This window comes from Tigriopus californicus, chromosome 12 (genome assembly GCF_007210705.1).
Source record: "Tigriopus californicus strain San Diego chromosome 12, Tcal_SD_v2.1, whole genome shotgun sequence".
NCBI classification, from domain to species: domain Eukaryota; kingdom Metazoa; phylum Arthropoda; class Copepoda; order Harpacticoida; family Harpacticidae; genus Tigriopus; species Tigriopus californicus.
This window is the reverse complement of record NC_081451.1, coordinates 9726953-9748492: the sequence shown is the minus strand read 5'-3', so window position 1 is coordinate 9748492 and position 21540 is coordinate 9726953. Positions and strand designations below refer to the sequence as shown.

Below are 21540 nucleotides of genomic sequence, written 5' to 3'. Positions count from 1 at the left end.
AGTTGTCTCTTAGGTCGAGTTGTCTGTTGGGTCGAATTGTCTGTTGGGTCGAATTGTCTGTTGGGTCGAGTTGTCCGTTGGGTCGAGTTGTCCAGGAACCAATCAACAAGTACCATACTCCAAAATATACATTTCGTCAATCCACCTCGTAGCTTCTCCTTTGCGTCTAAATTTAGACCTGCCTCACGTTCAAACCTCCAAATCAAGAGTTGATGAGTTCTTCTATAAAATCGTTTATTTCAGCCTAATTTCAAAGCAAATTCACATACAAGTACTCAAAAACACATCTACACTCTCACAAGCACCCCACATAAACATGAGGATGCTCCAGAGCATCCTCATCCAGGGAAAATGCAGCTTCAATACAGTTCGCACTTAATATAGTGAATCAAAGATTGGCACTCTGCAACGGTTTGTCCATGATTCTCGGACTAGATTGAGCTAATCCCACCAATTTGATCCCATTGGCCACGGGACTTGAGCTAGAATGGCTTTTGATTGGACTAGACGAAGTAATGGACAAGGCGGAGCCGCCCTTCATGGATGGCCCGCCCACATCCTCTCCGTAGGAATAAGTGGTTCGAAATGGCATCGAGATGGGTTGTTGGGAGGCTGAGGGATGCTGGTGACGACCCTCGTGGGGGTGGGGGTTGTGGGCGTGGTGATGCTTGTGCTCGTGGTGGAAGTAATGGCCGTGCTTCATCGGGTGATCTCCGCGCCAACTATGGGCTTTATTGGTAGAACTGGCAGCCGCACGCGTGGAAGATTCTAAGTTAGGCTGCAAAATGGATCGTAACCGCTTAGTGTCTTTCTTTAATTGTTGTCTTGTTTTGCCCTTTCAAAGATAACGATCTACTCTGTGATTTGCCTCTTGAAAGAATAGGTAATACAAACAGATTTGCTCAATAATGCAAAAAACTAGCGTTTGCCGTTCATGGTCTGTCACTTTTTGCACTTGATTCTCCGTTTATTTTATATGAACAAGCCAAACTCGATTAAAAAATTTCTGCTTATTTGCCACATGCTTTCTATCTTTGGATTCGAAAATGTATTCCCTCTTGCTGTTTGGATGCACATTTCGCGAGTTTGAATTCTCATGTGTGTCCAGAACCAGGAGCCATATATGAATATGTGAATTCGGGCCAAAGGGCAATTTCATTCCAAGAAAATGTTCAAATTAACAACCAAAGGATAAGTTCTGCGTGCATTATTGAAGAAGGCCTTCTTTGGCAACCATCGTACTTTCCAGACTATAATAAACTTTATAATGGTTGGTTTGGAAAAAAACACCACACTAAAAAGAAACCGAAGGGCAAAAACATGATGACGTCTTTACAGCTTCTTGAGAGGTCATTCATTGCCTTATCGTCCAAAAAATGAAGGTAATAAAAAAAAACAATTGCACAAAAACTTTCAATGGGCAGAAAAGGGCAAAATGAGCTTTTTTCTACCCTAAAGGAAATACTCACTCATGAAAATTGGCAAGAGGGTATAATTTGATTGTATCTTTTAAAGTGAAAAACAGCTTCCTAAGAGAAAAAGCCTAAATTGTAAAATGATCCCTAGCAAGGAGCTTTGAAGTCATTCAGCAAAAAAGACTTTCCAAAAAATTGCAGTTAATTAAAGACCCACGCAGAAATGACATTCTATAATTTTACAAAATTCGCCCCTTTCTCTTTTGATATCTGAAATTGACCGATGGCCAAGTTCCAAATACGTATGCGTGATTATTTTTTCTTAATTATTAATTGATTGGCTTTTTCGCTGAAAATTGTCTAATTGCCAGTAATTTTTTCGGTCCACCCTGAGATGAGCCACATTTTTTATTCATTTTTGCACATAACCTGCAACTTGAAAAAAATGTCTTATTTACTGGCACAATCCATCTCTCTTAAATGGATTTTATGGATTATTATGTTGCATGTATGGTTTTTTTTTAAATTTTCTTCATAATGTCACAATATGTCTCATAGTAAATAGTAAAAAAAATCGACTCTGGGCTACACATTATTTAGCATGTATAAGTATTTTTGCCATTGATCTATCGTGTGGTACGTTGGAGAGTACATAATTTCCAGTTGAATAAAAGTCACTTACGTCAAAAGTGGCACGCTTTCTCCTTTCGAGGTTGCGCTCTAAAGAGGCTTCAGCACTATCTCGGCCCCAATCATGGTAAACTTCCCATTTTGTGGAACGAGTGCTCTTACTCAAAGGCTCATTTCGACTACGATCCCAATAGTTGGCGTCACCGCAATGGGAACAACAATGGCAAGGGCTCTGTTGGTGGGACCTTCGTTGGCAGTCAACGCAATCGTCTGAAAAGAAGTGGGCAGTAATTGAATTGTCTCATTTATATTGATAAGATAATGATGTATCATAGTACGCAAGCAAATCTCGAGATGAGCATGTGAACGTTTCTAAGAAAGGTTTTTGATGGCTTGTACCATTTGAGAACGGGTTTTTTTGAGAACACATATTCATGAGGAATGAGGATGGTAGAATAAGGCTACCTTGGTACATGAGTTTATATCAAATTTAACGTTTTTCATTTCTAGGGGGTAAAATAACTTTTGGCCACAAAAAACCCTGTTTTTCGCTACTCTTTAACAATATTCATATGCACCAATCACTGCAATATTTGCCTTTTCTCTTAAAGCAATTCAGCCACATTGGGATCATTTACCAACGCCACGTTAGCAAAACATCTCATAATCATTTGTTCATTTATGAGTTTTTTTAGGCACAGCACAAGGATGATTATTCATAGAGCGCTGAATAAAAAAGTGACACGCATCCAGTTCGTTAAAAACCAATAGCATTTAGCAATAATTAGTTCGACCATCTCTTAGCTAGTAATTAGAAATAACCACAATATTATTGACCGTCCATCATCCAAAGACGCAAGAGTAAAAATTAATTACCTTTGAGTCCATTTCCAACGGATCTTGATCGAATCTTGGGAGTCCCAGTCAAGTCTTGACTGTTTGGACCATTGGAGGTCCAGGATTTGCGCGATGGAGAGGCAGATTTATGGCGGCGAGTTTGACGTCGATGACTCAAATGTGATGGCGAACGTGAGAAGTGAGAGTAAGTGTTGTGACGTGAATCCAACAAGCACTCCGAACAGCTATCACTGAAAACAATCAAAGCGTGAATTCCTACCCAAAATGAAGATTTACATCTTGAGATTCTGACTCACCAGCTACTCGCAATTGAGTTCCTACAATCACAACAATCCTCACTCTCATCCTCAAGAGCTCCACCGCGACTGATTCCAGAGTCCTTGGAAGAATCCTCCTTGGAAAGGGACTCTTTCCAAGAGCGGCTCCGTTTGTGCCACTTTTTCGACTCTTTTGGAGTTGATGAAGAGTTCTTGTGCGAGTTGCTCCTGCTCCGGAATCCCAAAAGAAAATTATGTGACTGGTGATGATCTGGGGATCTCATGTCCATGTGATCATCCAAGCAAGTGTCACTGGTATCCTCAGAGGACTCCATGTGGGTGTGGTGGGAGCGATAGCTGTTACTTTTAACAGATTGCCGACGAGGCTCTCCATGATGAAGAATGGAAGGTCCAGGAACCACTGCGCCCATTGAGGGTGGACCATGTGCGATGATTTGTGGAGGTGGTGGAGGAGCATCCATTGTGTTAAAAGGCAAAGGAATTGCCAAAGGAGCTGGATAAGCTTTGATTCCCCTGAAGGACGTATTGGAAATAATCCAAATGCGCTCAATAATGTCTTGAAGTCAAACTTAAAGAAGGTTACTTACCTCTTGTAACGGATTGAGCAAACTGTGACCAAGGCAATGAGACCTCCCAAAAATATGGCACAAGCCATTATCAATAATGTAACTTCCCAAGTTCCAAGAGCACCTTGTCGATGATGATGTCCATGGGATTGATTGATTTGGTTAAATGGCGACTTTGCATCCGGAGAAAGAACAAAGCTTCCAGCACGAAGCTCTAATAGTCCGTGGTTTGAAAGCTGTTGTCGCGTTGTTGACAACTGGTTAGTCAAAGATCTGGATAATAAGGTTGGTTGTTAAACAATACTGTCATTCATCATTAAGTTGGACTGGTTGCGTGAGTACAATCAAAAACGAATCGCGCAACTTTTATTAGCCACCCTTTCAACCTCGTGTGCTTTTGACATACCGAACGATCCTATCGGTATTGACAAGGTGATTTGAATCCGTGGCATATACGAAAAGATCCGTCTTCTCTAACTCTGGTTGAATGAGCAAGGAATCCTCCTCATGAAGAGTGACTGAATGCGAAAGGACCTCAAATCCTGAAAGACTTGTCAATGTTTGCGTAATATTTGGCATGTCGAGAAGGACATCCTGGACTTTGTTTTCAAGGATCAGATGGACTTGGTAGCTTGGATTTAGAACATGGACCTATGAACACCAAAAATAATGGACTCGGATTTGTAAGGATATGTCACAATATTGTCTTACAATGAGTCCGATTGAAGAGTAAAGGCCAATCCGCTCGCCTCTGGAGTCTTTGGCTTCAACTTTCATCTCAAAGGATTTTCCGGCCTCCCGGAGTACTGAGGCAGCCAATTCCAAGTCACCAGTTTCAGGTTGGATCCTGAAAAACTCATTTGAACCGACCAGCGAGTAGCGAATCTCGGCATTCAATCCTAGGTCAGCGTCCCAAGCCTGAAACGGGAGTCAAAGCACTTGCTGTACATATGAAGGATATCTTGAGCCTGGAAAAATGCCAACTCACCTCAATCTTTGCTAACATGGAGCCAGAGTCAATATCTGCATCCAAGGAGATGATCATGGGATCAGCATTGGTGAGAAACTCTGGACGGTTGTCATTGACATCCAGGATCGTTACTACTACGTTGAGCTCATCTTCAACAAGGTTCTCCTTGTTCTTGTGGTCATTGATATAGAGTGTGTAGAAAAGAACAGGCACCTTCTTGTCGCCAGAGTTTGGAGCAGGGATGTAGGCCTGAATAGTGAAATTGTAGTGATCCTTTAGCTCTCTATCCGGAGGATTGGCGATGAACACTTGGCCTAAGGATGAGGCAATTATTGGAAAGGTGTTTTCGTTAATCACGACAACCTTGAAACTCAACCTGTGGCTTGATCCAAGATGAATTGTCCACTGTCCGATCCTTGAAGAGCAAGCTGTACGGTGCTCAAATCCTCAGTTAGATAGTCGTTCAAGTCCAAGATTGGATGTGGAGTTTTAAGATTCTCGTAGACCTCAACAGTTTCAGAGGAACTCGCAAACAGTCTTGACTCTTGAATGAATGGCTGACTCAAGGAAATTTTCCGTGGTTCTTGACGTCTCGGCGCCTCTTCATAATCTTTAACTTCACTGACATCCTCCAAAGTAACCGGGATCATTGTTGTCACCAATTCTTGAGTCGTACTTGGAGCTATTTCCATTCTCATTGTTGAAGATGGTTTGCTCGTTGAAGTAGTTGATGGAGTGCTCGGTGACTGGATTTTCAAGACTAGCAAGGCGATGCTGCTTTTGGGCAAATCTGCTTTGTCTTTGATCTGGACAAAGATCTCTACATCCGTTTCTACAAAAGTGTCCTTTTCGACCAAGAGCGAGCCACTGTCACTAATCTTGAGGAAACCATGATTATTGACCAATCTGAACTGAACCTCTTGACCATCTTTGTCGGAGGCATTTATCTTGGTGAGCAAGTCTCCTCTTTGCAAATCGTTGGCAATTGGAGACTCATAGTACGGCATATGCTTGCTCTTGGTAACATTCAGACCCAGTTCGGCAAGTTTGGCAACACTGACTAGTTTCATGGTTTCAAAACCAATAAACTCTGGTTCGTGATCATTGACTTCTAAGACTTTAACGGTGACATTGACTTTGGCTGCCATTGGTTCAGCTAAACTTCCATCAGTAGCAACCACTTCAAATAAGTAGGAGTCATTAGCTTGATGATGAAGTGATCCATTGGCATATAGTGATCCATTTTGTTTGTCGATCCAAAATGGCAATACTGAAGCCGACTTGAGCTCATATGTCAATTTTCCATTGATTCCAATATCATCATCCTTGGAAATGACCTCCCCTATTTTTTTATCCACATAATCACCTAAGAAGTAGGAAAAACAGTCGAATCATAATAAAGAAAAGAAAGTTCTCCAGCTTTGCTCAAATTTACCTTCAATTATTTCAAAAGCATAGTTTTGATTGCTAAATCGAGGCTTGTGGTCGTTGATGTCCTTAACGGAAATGATCACAATGGTTAGAGTCTCCATTTCATTTTCGTCTCTGACTGTAATATTCAAACTGTACTCAAGGGTTGGGGAGAGTTTGCGTTTGAGCACAATATCTCCAGAATCCTTAGCAATCTTGAAGAATAAAGAACAAAGTTAAGGCATCAAAAACCGTTTTGATGTCCAAATTTTAAAGCTTTACCTCAAAATGAGCAATATTGAGATGTTCAGACGATGCATTTGCTATTTTTGAAGTTCCAATATCACTCACTATCTCTTCAAGGATAACGAACTCTAATCGAAAATCCTTAACACTTGAAGACTCATCAGTAGCCATGACTCGAGCCAGTTGCGTTCCGGGTGGTGTGTCTTCATTCACCAACAAATGATCTGGATTTCACAAAAAGCACACATTAGCATTTGACTGAGTTTCGTTAAGATTGCGTATTCATTATTTCCAAATCCAAAAATTTGTCTACCTTTCTCTTTCAGTTCTACAAAACGCGAGTTGATAATCGCCAAACCTCGAACCTCGGGAGGTTGGTCTGCTTTTGTGTCTAAAAGATGGACAACTAGTTGGGATTCTGTAATATGATCCAGTGAATCCGAGGCTCTTATTCGCAAATATAGCTTTTCAAGCCTCTCCGTTTTCAGCATATTGGCCAAGACCTCTTGAGAGGACAGGAACACATTTCCACTTAATGGATCCAACCTGAAGATGTTGCTGCCTTTTCCCAGTAGCTAAATAAAAATGAAAATTGAAGTCACTGTATAAATATTGACCTCACACTCTCTAGAGCATTACCTGTAGCTGTATTCGGTCGTTCAAGTCTGGATCAGTCACTTTGACCACGTTTCCAAGGTTCACAGGTGTGCCTGGAGCTGCGGATTTTTCAATGCTTCCCTGATAAATATGCCGGTCAAAGGCCGGACTGTTGTCATTGTCATCCTCCACCTCGATATGAATCTTGAACTGATCCTTTGACCTCAAGATACCACGGCCTAGATCAATGCTCAGTTCAAAGACAGCCGTGTCTTCTCGATCAAGAGCGTCCTAAATTATAAGGTTGCGTGAGTGAAGAAACCAAACATGAAGCTCTTTACTCTACCTTGGTGTAAAGGAGACCGGAGTCAGTCACACTAAATTTGTTCTTCACATCTTGGTCGTCATTGGAGATAGTAAAATCCTTGTGACTGGGATTGCCTGTACTATTTCGCTTGACCAAGGCTGTGAGCTCGGTGAGATTGGCTATCAAGGCTCCCGGGAGATTCTCTTTCACGGTGAAATTATACATTGGGGGAATGAATGGGATCTTGGTGATAATTTTTTCCTCTGGTTCAGTGATCGAGAGCTTGATCTCTGTGATGAAGCGATCCTTTTCTGGCGTTTCCGCGCTCACCTGTAGATCAAACCAATGAGTTTTATACCTTGGAGATGTAACAAGACAACACGGCTTACCTTGAGGAAGTAGGTGTCCAAGGCATTGGAGCCAATGTCCTTGACAAGGCCAATTTTTCCATTGCGCCGATCAATCCCAAAGGGCACTAAAAGAAATAGTTTGTTATATGATGAGTGTTATATAGTTTGTTATCAAAATCACTTTAAGTCCTGAAATAATCGTAACTTTCAAAAGCTATATTAATTTCAACGCCATGGATGTTTATTACTCTTCAGAAAATATTTCAAAAAAGAATAAGTATCAAAATGTGGCTACACGGCATTTTTGAGCCCCCTGGGTTATTTGATTGATTGGAGCTTACAAGTTCGAGATGAGGGTTTCAAATTCAACAATTAGTTTTTGGAGTAAGTGTTTTAAAAATACAAAAACGGGTAACTAGGCTTGTTTGTGCAGCATTGAAAGGATCCTAAAAATAACCTCAACCTTATGTTTTAAGAAATTGCCGTATTCTTGAATGACTTTAACGCACTATTAATATAGCCACGGCTGAAACATTAAATATCTGAACACGAGAATGTAGCCTTTTGTACAGGTGGGGTGAAAAAGAAATTATTGGATCAATCCAAACCTTGATTCCTCAGGGAGGATGTATTAGGGAGTGGAAAAGAATTGTTTTACAGCACAGTGGCTTTTAAACCTTTTACAGCTTATTAGCAAGTCCCACCTCCATTTCGATATCGGTGACGCATCACCCAATGTAGTTCCACATTATTCGGGTTCAGGATGTCCACTTTGCCAATGGTGGTGCCTTTCTTGCCATTACGTTTGACTTCAAATTCTTGAAGCCCCAATGGGAAATGGATCGGAATCTCTTCTCCGCCCTTCTGATCATCACCCTCCTCAATAGGCAAACTCCTAGGCACTTTTGGTGCTTCAATGTAGATGTGCACCTTGCCCAAAGTGGAGAATCTCTTGGCTGCATTTTCCGCTTGATCAGTGGCTTTTATCGTTAGCATGTACCTGAAATAAGAGAGCCATAAATATGACTGACAACGGCAATAGAGAAGCCAGCCCAAAGGGAAGTTCTTTTCAATAATGTATGAACCTCTGAGGTGTCAGGATAGGTTACTTTAAGGACAGGGTATATTCTGGAACCATGGAGTAATTGACTGAAAGAGGTTCTTGAACAACCAAGGAGTCCTGAAGAGCGAGCCCCTATTGTTCGGCCAAAGTGCAATGAGCGAGGTGAGAACAAAAGAGCACCTTCGGGATGAGTAATTCTGCCATAGAGTTGGTGAAAGTGGGGTATTTCGGAGCAAGGTTTTCTCCTAATGTCATAAATTTGATGTAGCGCCGAGCCATATCATTTCTAAAACCCATTCCTCAATAACGCAAGCACCTGCCTGACGCTTACAAACTTCTAACTTTTGCGCCATATCATAGATGTGAAACCAATCTAGAACGTTCAAGCATAGTACGTTGGCCGAAGGCAACGCGAGTACTTCATTGCAATGATAACGCAACCTCACAAATTTATGCCCATTTCGAAATACACTGAAATTACAAACTAGCAGAACAATAATGGTTTCAAGTGCAACTCTGAATTGAAGCTATGCATTCATCCAAACATTGGAAAGCAACACCTTGTCAACAAATCGGCATTTACTTTTTTTTAGCTGACAACATAGACTGACTGCAGTTCAACCTATTTTTCAAGCAAACCATACTTTACTTAAAGTCAGGGCAATTTTGAGTTAGCTTTTATTCAGGTGACAATTTCATACAACCCGTGTAAATTTGCATTAAATTATGAATCTATCATTAGAATTGGCCCTAATCTATTTTAAAAAATAAGAACACTTTTTAACATTTTAAAGAGCATGATTCAAACCGACCTGAGGAAGATTGTGATCCTTGTATCATTATCTTCAAGTATGTTCCCTCGTCATGTTCTTTATCTAGCCCTATTTTACATCTTTGAAAAACATTACACGTTGCGGCGCTATACTTTGCTGGAGGGTCAATTATCGATTTCCATCCAAGTCCTATCAATTAGACACAAACCACGGACCATTTCCATGTTGGACGCCATTCGGTCTGTATTCACGCGCACTCCATGCTCAATATGCTCAATATTGAAGCAATCTTAAGTGGCTTCTTGGCCTCACATTATTGGCAATGGTGCTAAGGAATTTCTCCCAAGATTTTGAGACCTATTAGAATTGGCCGAGGAGAGAGAAGAGACGTATCTTGCGAGGAAAATGCACGATTACACATGTCTGAATTGCCTCATCAATCTGGCAAGCACAATTTCAGATAAAAATCCCACACATTTCTAGACATTTCTTCCATTCCCAGGGTTGCCATTGCCACTTGTGGTAAGCAAATTGTTGCAGTGGGATCTTATCTCATGTGGCTGCCATTTAGAAACCCTAGGTTGTGGATACAGAATTTGGCATGAGTGGCAATGTTTACATTTTACAACCGGCTTTTGTTTGCCAAGTTTTGATCTAACAGAAAACAATATTAGATGGGTGACCATGGACAAAGGAAAAACAAAGATGGACATTTCTTATACGTCATTTTTTTGTTTATCTTATCTCTTCTTCTTGAGATGATGTTAAGTTAACGACAATACTAGATTTATCAACTGAAAGACAATGGCTAATTTCAGGGCATTACGTATATTGTTGCTTCCTTGGTGCAGGATACTCCATGCCTTGTACATGCCGAAATGCATCCCAACATATTAATAGGATAGGATCACATGATCAGTTTTTTTTGTACCCCTTTGCGCTCAAGCGCCATCTTTCGGATAGGTAGGCATATGTTAAACGTAAAAATGACTCCGCTTTTTCAACCAACAATTGAACTTCTGTATCAAAGCGAGCTTAAAGTTTTATCTTTTTATCGTTTCTAGCACAACCCTTTGTTGTTTTTTTGTATGACAGCTCCGCTTATTTCGACACTATTAATGTAATTGACACATGCCACAGCCAACCCCGGCACATCCCTACTTGAGCCAGAAGGTGGCGCTCAAGTGAAAAGGGGTAAACAACGACTCCCGTGAGTATGTCCTATTGGTGGCACAAACTGCAATATCATACAAAATGATTTCTTTACAATGTCAGTCAAAATGAAGAACGATATCATTTTGAAAATATACTAGAAAAAAACAATATCACTTTCAAGTTTTTTTAAGTCTTTTAAAACGAACTTATTTTAGCTCTAAAGTACGCCTTCCAATCTACAGGGATCGATCCAGATCCAAGGCAGTTGTTTGTTTCTCGGCAATCATTTTATACGCTCAACCCTGGATTGATTTGATCATTCCCGTCGTCTCAATCTAAAAATGATACAACAACCAGTACAATAGTTGGTACGCATTAATAAATCTAGCCATTAATCTCAAAAGAAGCTTTACATTGGTAGAGATTCTTACAATAAGCTTGATATTACCAAGAGCAAATCTGAGGAGTGCGCTTGATTGCCATCAAAATATTTGATGGCAAGCTGTGAACGAAATTGCCTCATTGATTACAATTTACGAGGAATTGCCATTGATCGTCAGGAATCAAATAATAATATCCTAATTGAATCACGGTTCTATCTTGGGCTCAAATCTGAGTGGTCAATCTCCAGGATGTTTCTTTCCCAAGCTCCAACAATTTTCACTTCCCGAGAAGGCATGACATGGCTGAAGTGAGCAGAATGCGATTCTTCAAGCCTTCTATTAGAGAGAAAGGCAAAACCCAAAGTCAGAATTCATTATGATCAAGAAGGATGGATCGCTCAATGGATGACGCAGATATCCTTGAGACAATGATGTTATTCATCTCAAGCAGGTACTCCCATCTCACAATTACTTCATTAACTCTCACAGAGGATTCTTGGGTTTGCCAATTTGATGAGAGATTGACCTCTGTAACCCTTTGATTATCAATGAAAAGAGACTCTGTCGAGCGGAGGCGGATTATTAAAAGCCACAAACCAAAGGTGGGCACATTTCAATCAATCCGTTAGTACTTTAATTATCAAAAAGAATTGCTTGGTCTACTACACTTGCGTTGGTTTAGGCAACTTCAAGAAATGATCATTTCCCCTTGGAGTTCGCTTTTTGAATCCAGCCTGCTCCAAGCCCAAGTGTTCCATTTTATTAAAGTACATTTGCGTCTCATATATTGGTTATCTAAATTTTCTTCAACATACAGAACTTAAACGCAATCACAAGCAGGTTTTTTTTTCAGTTACAAATGGTGTAAAGTTCAAGACAAGGCCCACCTTTGTACACCTTGAGTTTTACAAAGACACCCTCGTCAAACTCGACATGATGACCACATGGCCCTTTGAGGACAACAATGCCTTTGCACTTGCGCTCGTGTCTCATCGATGAATTTTCATGCTAGATCATTGTGCAAGAAGATAATCATGCTGAGGATGACGAAGATGCGGAGAAGGAGGTGGTTGCCCCTCCCGAAGAAGACGAGGAGAATTTCAGGGAGGATTGACTAACTGTCTTTTCTCACAGACCCCAACTCATCTTCACCAGGAGCTCATCAACATTTCTCTCTCTATGACCTTGGCACGTTTTTTCCGACTCTTTTCAACGGGGAGACAAAAACTGCACATAAATCAATACTTAGTATGTGATAGCGTCACAACACCTCTTTAGGTTTATCTGCCCAGGTCTTCGCAAAGACTTGGATTGAATGGAAGAAACCTACCTGGGCGGTACGGGGTCCCTAATGCCTGGTTTAAAAAAAGATTTTTTTTCTATGTCGTACGTAATATGGGCTCTTGACGCTTTGCAAATGAGTCTGCTATTTCGATGCCCCCCTCTTCAGGGTTGCCATAAGCTTACCTTGGAACATGAGGTCATATGAGTGTCAGTAAGGGGTTGCTGACTTGGTAATTTCTTTTATCGCTTTCAGCACCATCTTGACAGGATCTGATCAATTAAGCGCATTTGGTAGAGAACTCAAAATCATAGCAAATCTATGTGTTTAAAGCTTTCTTTCAAGGATTGCACAAACTTAAACGGCAATTAGTCATTGTTCAATTAAGAACAATTTTCATAATAGGTAAGAAATTTTATTATGGCAATTAGTATGACAGGTGACTTGCCGCCCTTTGCCTGGGTACGAACTACCAAGTGGCATGTAAGGAGAGTCATTATTAATGGCTTATGATTTGCACAAATAATGGTCACATAACTCCACGTCTGTCATTTGGAAGTTCGTTCGTTCGTTCCTTGGTTGGTTCGTATTTCTTTTCCTGCTTGTCATCCGTGATTGCGGGTATGAATGTGCAAGGGAGGGGGGGTAAGTCACTCAGCTATATTTGCCTTAGACCCATTAGATGCTCCTTGAGCAAGAGCCTCTCACACCTACCTGTACTACCACCTTCTTACCGTAAGTTCTCACTAAAAGGGCCCCCCCGAGCAGGTAAACCCCTATTAACATAATTGCTTCGGACTCTCAGGTGACTCGAAATTACCCTGCAAGTATTCCAAGTATGGATGTCCCTGAATGACGGACGCTAACGAGATGAGACTTACTTGTTCTGGGATAGAGCTGGGCCCGAGGCCAGGGTTCGAATCCTGCCAGTGTCTTGGTTGATCTGGAAGAGGTCCGTGTGGTTAAGAAGCAAGATTTTGACTTGGCCGTTCAATCCGCTGTCGTTGTCTGATACGTTGATGTCTCCAACTCGCTCATTGGGTCCAATGGTTGAAGGAATTGAAAACGTGAAGAGAGAACCTGAAGAGACATGAAATCTGAGGGAGGTTCTAACTCGAGTTTAAAGACATTGACATGGGATCAATAACATCGGGCACGTCCAGTGAAGGAAATTCAAGGAAAATGGGGTCCGGCACCCTGAGTATGGGCATTTTGGGAAGGGAGAACATCACAGTTAACATAGTTTTGAGTTAGCTGTATTATAAAACCTAACAAAATAAACATGTTTGGTGTAATGCGGTGAACGCACTTTCAAATTGGCTCAGTACCACAATGCTATTTGCTTAGACAAGCATGTAAAAAGGAATAAATGTCAAAATGCAATGCATGCACGGTGCAATTTGGCAGGGCATGTTGTCTTTGATTTTACTCCATGGAATAACGTCAGCTGTTTATGAACGCGATCACTTGACAAGCCAGGAACGAGATGAGGTTGCGAAAACTTACTCTATTTTTCCGATATCAACGTTTGCCCACTTTAGAAACCTATCGCCATCTACCGCTTGTTATTTAACATGATGCCTTAGAGTGGCCTTGCTAATAAGCAATAGCCAAAACAGTGACCCCAAATTTACAGCCAATGATGGTCAAGGGATTGTTGAGTCAAATGCCCCAGACAAATAACGTGTTCAAGGTTTATATTGAATATTCGCCAAAAATGCTTACTAGGATGAAACGTGGGAGGGTTATCATTCTCGTCCTCGATGTTGATCTTGATCTTGACGGATTCTGATTTTGACGCATTTCTGCCCACAGGTGCTACATTGGGCACCAGTTCTCGGGTGCCCACCTCCAATTCGATGAATTCTCTAGCTTCAAAATCCAAGATCCGGGGGTTCTTGAGGCTCAAAGTTCCGGTGGTCGTGCCAATCTCGAATGACTCGGAGGGGTCTTTCAAGGTGTAAATGAATTGAGCATTGGACCCCTGAAATAGAGACGGAGTAAAGAGCGTCACTTCATCAGCCATGATGAGTCCAGGGTGGTTTCAGTGAGCGTTTTAGCCATTTCTCAATATTGCACGGAGGACACGACTTCCATCTCGAGGAGTCATGCCCTAGTGAGGATATGTGTGTTTTCATGTGGTCATGGCAAGTCATGCTTAATGGCCCTCATCAAACCCTAGATATCAAATAATTCATTTGGATGAGATTCTTGGGGGAATCTCACGACAAATCTTCCACCTTAACTAAAAAGATGTGTCTGAGCTATTCAGCTGGTTTGAAAATAACCTGCGTACATAACTTTAAGAGAGGTGCATTCTAGGTTAAAGAGAAAATTATTCAAGTACTCTCATTGAATACTTTTAGCTTTATTTTGTCTAATTGGTGTTACAGATGGTTAGAACATGAAAGGAAAATAAAGCATGAATATATTTGCCGACCATACTCTTTATGTACCTGTGGAAGTGGTAGTGTCTCAATCAATAAAACAATAACTTGAATCTCCACTTAAATACCTTGTGACTACTGTCTTTGTGCAAAAAACAATATATTTCCACATTCTTGGAGAGTTGAAGGAACTCTTTAGTTGGTGGACAACTCCTTTTCTACTTTTTTTGTCTTTCTTTGAGTGAGATTTTACTGTTAATTAAATCTTAAAACCACAAAAGCACTTCTTTTCAGATCCAAAAGTTTTTGGATCGCCAAGAGCACAAAAATCCAAGTGGAAATTTTTGACCTTATCGGCGTATCTCTTTCTTTGGAAACAAACAATCAATAATATCTCTGTTGCCATGAACTATCATAATGCTATTGATGCGTTGCCAAGAAAAGTCTTAGGGACGCTAATGAAATGTCTTTTGTTTTGGATTGGCCCTCTGGGAGATGATCATTTTGCACAAACTCAAGAATAAAGATCCCGGTACATCATAATTACTTGGCGATGCAACGCACTGCTTTGCATTTCAAGACTAAGTGGAAACAATTTGCTACCGTCAATGAGCTAGCATATATTAGAAGAGTTAAAAATACCACTCCTTGTGACGACCCAGCTCATTAAATGCCCCAAAGGTTTTCAGTGACGAATTATAAAAATATCCGCTCGATATGATACTAAAAGCACTCTAAATGAAATCCATTGTGCCTGTCGAGTTTCCCGGCTGTAGTATTTGATTCAAAGCCACCCCTTTTCCTTGGTCTCACCTTGTCCGCATCAGTTGCTTGGAAACTCATGATCTCGAAGCCATCTGGTAGATTCTCTACTATGGTCATGTTGTACTCCTCAATGGCAAACTTGGGTGCATTATCGTTGATATCTTCAATCGTGATCTCCACCTGAGGAAGAAGAAAGAGCAAAAAAGAATATGATAACGGTTGAACTGACCAAAACATCACCTGGGGAGTGCAAGTTGAATGCCAAAGGCAGTCCAAGCTACTCACAATGGCAATGTCCGATTTTAAAGGGTTGTCCGTTTGTTTGGCTTCAATCTCCAGCTTGAGTACATTCTCTGGCAAGACATCGGCATCGATTTCCTTGGTCTGATAAAGCAGACCCGTGGCTGGATCGATTGAAAAGTAATCGTCCTGGTTGCCTTTGAGGATGGAATAATGAAGCGGTGACTTCATTCCAATGTCCTGATCGCTGGCATGCAACGGTGGAGAAAATTGGAGCAGCCTCTGGATTTGGTGACCCTGAAACAAAAGAACGAACCATCATGATTTATTGCTCATTGATCATTGTCGTAATCGCATTTCGTATCTGACAGAGAGAGAAGCATCGGCAACCAATACGTTTTAACGTTGGAATTACCAAGAAACAACTTCTCTGGTTAGGCTGCGAAGATCAAGATTTGATTCTTTGGGCATCCACACACAAAGTCATTATGATTGCAGAAAATATTTTCACTTACAAAGCACCTTAGAACTCATCTAAAAAGGTAAAATATTTTTTTTAACGAATAAGACTTAAAACACCTATAAAAATCAAAAGGTTTGGTGAATTCATTTTTTTATGATTCCATTCAGTTCTGGATTTAATTCTCCTAAAATGTACAATCTAATTATTTCATAGATGCAAAAGCCTTAACGCTTGCTTCTTGCTAAAAAAGAGAATACATTTCCCAATAAAGAAATAGGAATGACAGAAAAAAACATGTCAGTTTAGGCATTGAAGCAGCAAGCTACATCGATACATTACTTGAAGGGCAATAACGTAGAGAAAACCTCAAACAAGAACTATTTCCAAAGTGACGTTTTCCAATTTTGCTAAGATATCTTCCTCACTTATTTGCTACAGAAATCGGAGAAGTTTCCAAAGCCAGTGAGTGTATCATTGATGTGTTTTTCACGGAGACTTTGTGAATCTCCTTGACTTGGCCAATTCGAGACAAATTGCCTCCAAATTGGCAAAGCTCCATTCATACCCATAGTACAGACATGCAAGGATAGGCCAGGAACTAGGAGTTCCAAACAAGGTAACTGGAGAAATATTGGACTTGGCTCCAATCCAGCGAGGTTATGAATTTCTTTTCAAGGGCATGTCACCCCAGTCAAAACACGCCACGCCAGATGTCAGCATCCATTAGACCTCCACAAGTAACCCAAGTACTAACTTGGATACATGAGGTGGTACATGAACCACTGGAATATGGACATGGATGCTAGCACCGAGAATTGACATTTGGGAGGAAATTGCGTGTTTTTCTTTTTCTTCATGTCAGATTGACCCCGGGTCGGTACAATTATGCACTTCAATTTCCAGCTGAATCGAACCCCTAGATCACAAGCTGTGGCCTCTTAAAGCGCATACCATAATAAGGCATTAAACTGATGACAAATTTATTCTTTCTTGTGTTATATACTATTCTTTAAGAAGGCATAATGTTTGATCCAGTGGTTTGATGGCGCTGAAAATAATTGAAGTGCATGGTTGTAGACACCAAGGGTCAGTCCCATTTGAAGAAAAATGCAAAGAGTTGTCTTGACTCCAAAAGGTCAAATCTCTCCCGTCCATTTTCCAGTGGTTCATAGGTGGCATAATCTATCTCCGAACCCTGTTCGTCTCTTGAATGAGAGATGATGATTAATTGAGAAACGCTGTGAGGAGGTGTTCGAGCTAATGTGACATTTCCTTCAGAGACAGTCGACAGGAAAGGGCTTGAAATGGAATTATAAAGCCATTCTAGGGCCCAGCCGGAATCCTGGTCGCTGGCATTACCTCGTTCTCATGAGGCTCCCTGTTTGGTGGGCCAATACCCAAGCAGACATGAATTTATAGACTCCAAACTCGGCAGGGATGCGCGCATCTGAGCCAAAGCAAACTGATTTGGGCACCAAAATCTCGCCTCCGTGATCAATAAAACCACCACAAACGGTGCAGTTAGTCTAAGAACAGTTAAGAGAAGGAAAAGGATGTCTTCCAATTGAGTGGCTGTATCCGATTCTACTAATCAGGCAGGCAGTACAAAGAATGCACAAAAAAACGCAAAAATGGCGACCCTGCATTGTCGAAATTTCTGAGGAATAATGGACAACAGCGTCTCAAAAACAGCAGAGAGACAAAGAGGCCGAAAAAAAGGAAAAAAAAGGATTATTTCCTGTGTTCTGTAGGGATAAGAGATAAGAGATCTACATGTATGCTTTTGATAACTGCTGTACAGCTTAGAAGATGGATTGAGTCAAAAGTTTTACATATCAAATTTTACAATGATACTTATCATTATACTAGAAAAAATATATTTTTGCCTCAACATTATACTCTACATAGTCTATTATTCAAAAGATTGAAATAAGAAATGTTAAAAGGTGACCCTTTGGTTGAGGAATCATTCTGAAATGAAGAGATTATCGTTGGTTTTGGGTTTTCAACAATGTTCTAAATGACTTGAATTCCACTGCTCATATCACACTATCTCCTTCTGATTTAAATGTGTAGAAACAATATACAATCAAGCCCAAATTTAATTGATCACATACTATGATTACGTTTAATGCAGATAAGAGCTTCTGTAAAGTTCAGAAGACTTTGTTGTTTAATTGCATTAGAGCATGCTGTAATCCCAATTTGAAACAATTTCAATCTCTCCAATTTTCGCATTTCGTTAACGAAGTACGCAATAACCCAATCTCCATTTGGCAGCTTTGCATGACCAAGGTACTCAATTCTTTCGATTTGGAAAGATCGTGGATGGGCAAATCATTGAAATGCATTCCGAAATTGATGGCAATCTTTCAACTTCACTCATTGTGACCAAATCATGCATCTAAAGCTTGGCCTCGCTTGAGATAATTAATCGTCGCTTTGGACGGTGACATATTTAGGCCAGAAAAAAAAACTTCATTACGAAAAGTCCTGAAATTTCTAATTCGAGCTTCCATAAGCGTGACAAACGAATTATGAATAATGAAGCCATTAGTCTTGGCTCATCAATATAGGAATTGTGGAATTCATCGATTTTTCAGTTTGTGTTGGGACTTTTCCAAGGAAAACGCTTATTTAGACCTTATTTTTTCGGGGAAAATGGGTAGATGGCCACTACACCTTGCGTGCTTTTGACACATTAATCATTTCTTCGAGGCTAAAATTAATTTTCTATTTTAATAATGCCCCTTCCATTTTCCAACCGGGTGTTCGAAAAAACGGGAAATCCCGAGAAATACTTTTAGCTGGAGTAGTAGTGCTTTTTGTATTGCTCTTCTTCATGGAACATGTTTTTTTTCTCAAAAGATGAGAGGAAGATCATCATAGATTCATTTCAAATGAGAGGAAAATATCTCCCATATTCACGATTTTTTTTTCTCCTCTCCATTTTCATCCACGACTCTCGGGGAAGTCATCCATCCTTCATGTGTGTGTACAAAATTGAAATCCAGCCTCTGCCAGGGTTCATCATCCATCACTCATTCACACAGAAGTGGGCAGGTTCAAGACCTGCCCCTCATACCCCCTCAAAACCCATGGACATGATATCTGGATCACTGATGGAAACACTGTCCAAAAAAAAGACCGATTTGAACCGGAGTCTGACTGGGAACCATGAGTATGGAAAATGCCGCGAGACGACAAAAGGTTTTAATTCGATCAGTGTTGGATTTTCTTCCGATTCCTATCTGGAATTAGGCAAGCCAAGGCTAGTGGCAAGTCAAAGCCACGAGTTGTATTCATAATAATAAAAAACCGTTAATCAAGCAAGGCGATGCAGATTGTCAAATACCCATTGACTTTTAACTCAACTCAAAGATAAAAAAAAGGCTCGAGGTTGCCTCCCAAAAAACTGAATCGTTGATATGTGAGAGAAATTTGCACAATTTGCATGCCATCAAACCTAACTAGGCCTTGACAAAGAAATGCAATCATTGGGCGAGATACAAATCCCAGTGGTCGATGCTTTCAAGGATTAAATTGGCCTTAACGAAACTCTTCGTAAATGTTCAATTATGGAAAGCTACCCATGGAAGTTCAATACTCATTTGACGTATGACAATATTTCCTCTCAAAAACGAGGAAGGAAAATTGTCAATTTCTGTAATAATTTCAAACACCCAATAAAATAGTTATTGGATGGGAGTTTTAAATTTCGCACACATATTTTGCCAAGGTCACATCACCTCCCTTCACAAAACAGACATGTTCATTGAGCCTCCAAGTAAGTCGTATATTAAAAAAAAAGAGGCCATAGTTTTTATCAATTCCGTTCAAATTTGGCCACAAGAGACGGAAATGAATCGCTAATGGATAATTCGCGCAAAACACACCTCAAACTCTGAGAAATATTCTTCAATTAACCAACACATGTTTTTGTCAAATAACAATTTCACGTTTACCGAGCTTTTGCAGCAACTCGAAAACTATTACTCCATGTAAAAGTTTTAAGTCTGGAAAAAACGCAAAGAAATATCTGTTTCCAGCAACACCCTGGTTTTAACAAATCTAAAAAGGCCCTGAACATAAATGGGATTTTCGGGTAATAATCGGTCCAAATGGATTTTGTACGCTCATATTTTTAAGCTATTGTAGTCACTCGTCAATGGATTACGCAATTAACNGCCCTGAACATAAATGGGGTTTTCGGGTAATAATCGGTCCAAATGGATTTTGTACGCTCATATTTTTAAGCTATTGTAGTCACTCGTCAATGGATTACGCAATTAACGGACCACGAGTTATTAAGCACAAGTACGTACGTTTTCTTAACGTTCTGGATTGGATTGAAAAAATGGATAAGTTCTAAACGAGGATTGTCCAAATTTCCACCACATTTTTGAGGCTAAAACAATTGATGAAAGTTTGGTAAAATAATTTGTAGTATCCGATCAAGATGAGGCCGCCAAATGGAGTCATAGAAAAGGGACGGTTTTCGGGGGTAGAGCGTGGCATTCTCTGAGCATCACACATATTTGCATTATAACTCGTCAAGATGTTCCCTGAAATGTTTTCTTCCAAGGGCATTTGCAACGGAAGCATTTTAGCTCTCATTGTGTTCGAATGGGACACTACAGTAAATTGGGATTGTCCTACAAATTCCAGGAATTTGGGTGCTGACCATTAATGAAAATACATCTTAATAGTTTTAGGAGTAAGGGAATGTTGATACTATCGTCGAGTCCAAAAAATTACATGAAAAAAAAATCGCTCTGCTATAAGATTTACTGCAGCCAATTTTTCCTGATCTTTTTTGTTCCGCCCGACAAGAAATCAATCGGGGACCAAACATGTGCTTTGATGACTTTTAAAAAGCAAAATATTCGTGTCTGCTTACCTTGAAATACGAAGAATTCTTCCAAGGAAGCAGCAAGGGTACAAATATTTAATTGTTTTTTTTATTAACATTACATGCACTCAATTATAGCCAGTATAGTTGAAAATAATACCTAGAATAAAATTGCTAGAATGCGGCGGCAATGTGGAAAATATTTTTTCTATAAAGATACCATCCGTCCTGAACACCGAGTGGGTTTGTGCCTAAATCTTTTGGAATAATCTTTTCTCTCCATGGACGGTTTTGTTCTTGACACAATAAAACGTTTATTACGTCCATTCCATTTTTCCTCCCTTTGAATTGTGTCATCCCGGGAGTTTTTGTATTGGTTACTTTTTCAATCAAGGCTCGCTTTTACACTTTGTTTCAGCAACGCCCGCTGAATGTCATGGACCTATGGTTTTCCTCAGTCACTCTCTCCGTGAATGAAATATTAATTATTCAACACCAATTATGCAAAAGAACCCTTGGATATTTGAAAGGAGGCAAAAAGAAAAAAAAA

At 40.2% G+C, this 21540-nt stretch overlaps 1 protein-coding gene across 1 annotated transcript in view; it reads right to left on the bottom strand.

Moving 5' to 3' along the window:
- Positions 1 to 217: 217 nt before the first annotated feature.
- LOC131891270 (cadherin-89D-like) overlaps positions 218 to 21540 on the bottom strand; it is a 29458-nt gene continuing 8135 nt past the window's right edge. The window contains exons 6-25 of the mRNA XM_059240800.1: positions 15721 to 15972; positions 15484 to 15615; positions 14009 to 14267; positions 13165 to 13363; positions 8332 to 8627; positions 7667 to 7752; positions 7317 to 7607; positions 7013 to 7261; positions 6687 to 6948; positions 6410 to 6597; positions 6153 to 6342; positions 5094 to 6083; positions 4736 to 5031; positions 4459 to 4665; positions 4154 to 4398; positions 3769 to 4020; positions 3200 to 3694; positions 2922 to 3133; positions 2098 to 2315; positions 218 to 778 (exon numbers count right to left, since the gene is read on the bottom strand). Of these exons, the coding sequence (XP_059096783.1) occupies positions 389 to 778; positions 2098 to 2315; positions 2922 to 3133; positions 3200 to 3694; positions 3769 to 4020; positions 4154 to 4398; positions 4459 to 4665; positions 4736 to 5031; positions 5094 to 6083; positions 6153 to 6342; positions 6410 to 6597; positions 6687 to 6948; positions 7013 to 7261; positions 7317 to 7607; positions 7667 to 7752; positions 8332 to 8627; positions 13165 to 13363; positions 14009 to 14267; positions 15484 to 15615; positions 15721 to 15972 (5709 nt within the window). The 3' untranslated portion in view covers positions 218 to 388. The remainder of the gene's footprint in view (positions 779 to 2097; positions 2316 to 2921; positions 3134 to 3199; positions 3695 to 3768; positions 4021 to 4153; positions 4399 to 4458; positions 4666 to 4735; positions 5032 to 5093; positions 6084 to 6152; positions 6343 to 6409; positions 6598 to 6686; positions 6949 to 7012; positions 7262 to 7316; positions 7608 to 7666; positions 7753 to 8331; positions 8628 to 13164; positions 13364 to 14008; positions 14268 to 15483; positions 15616 to 15720; positions 15973 to 21540) is intronic.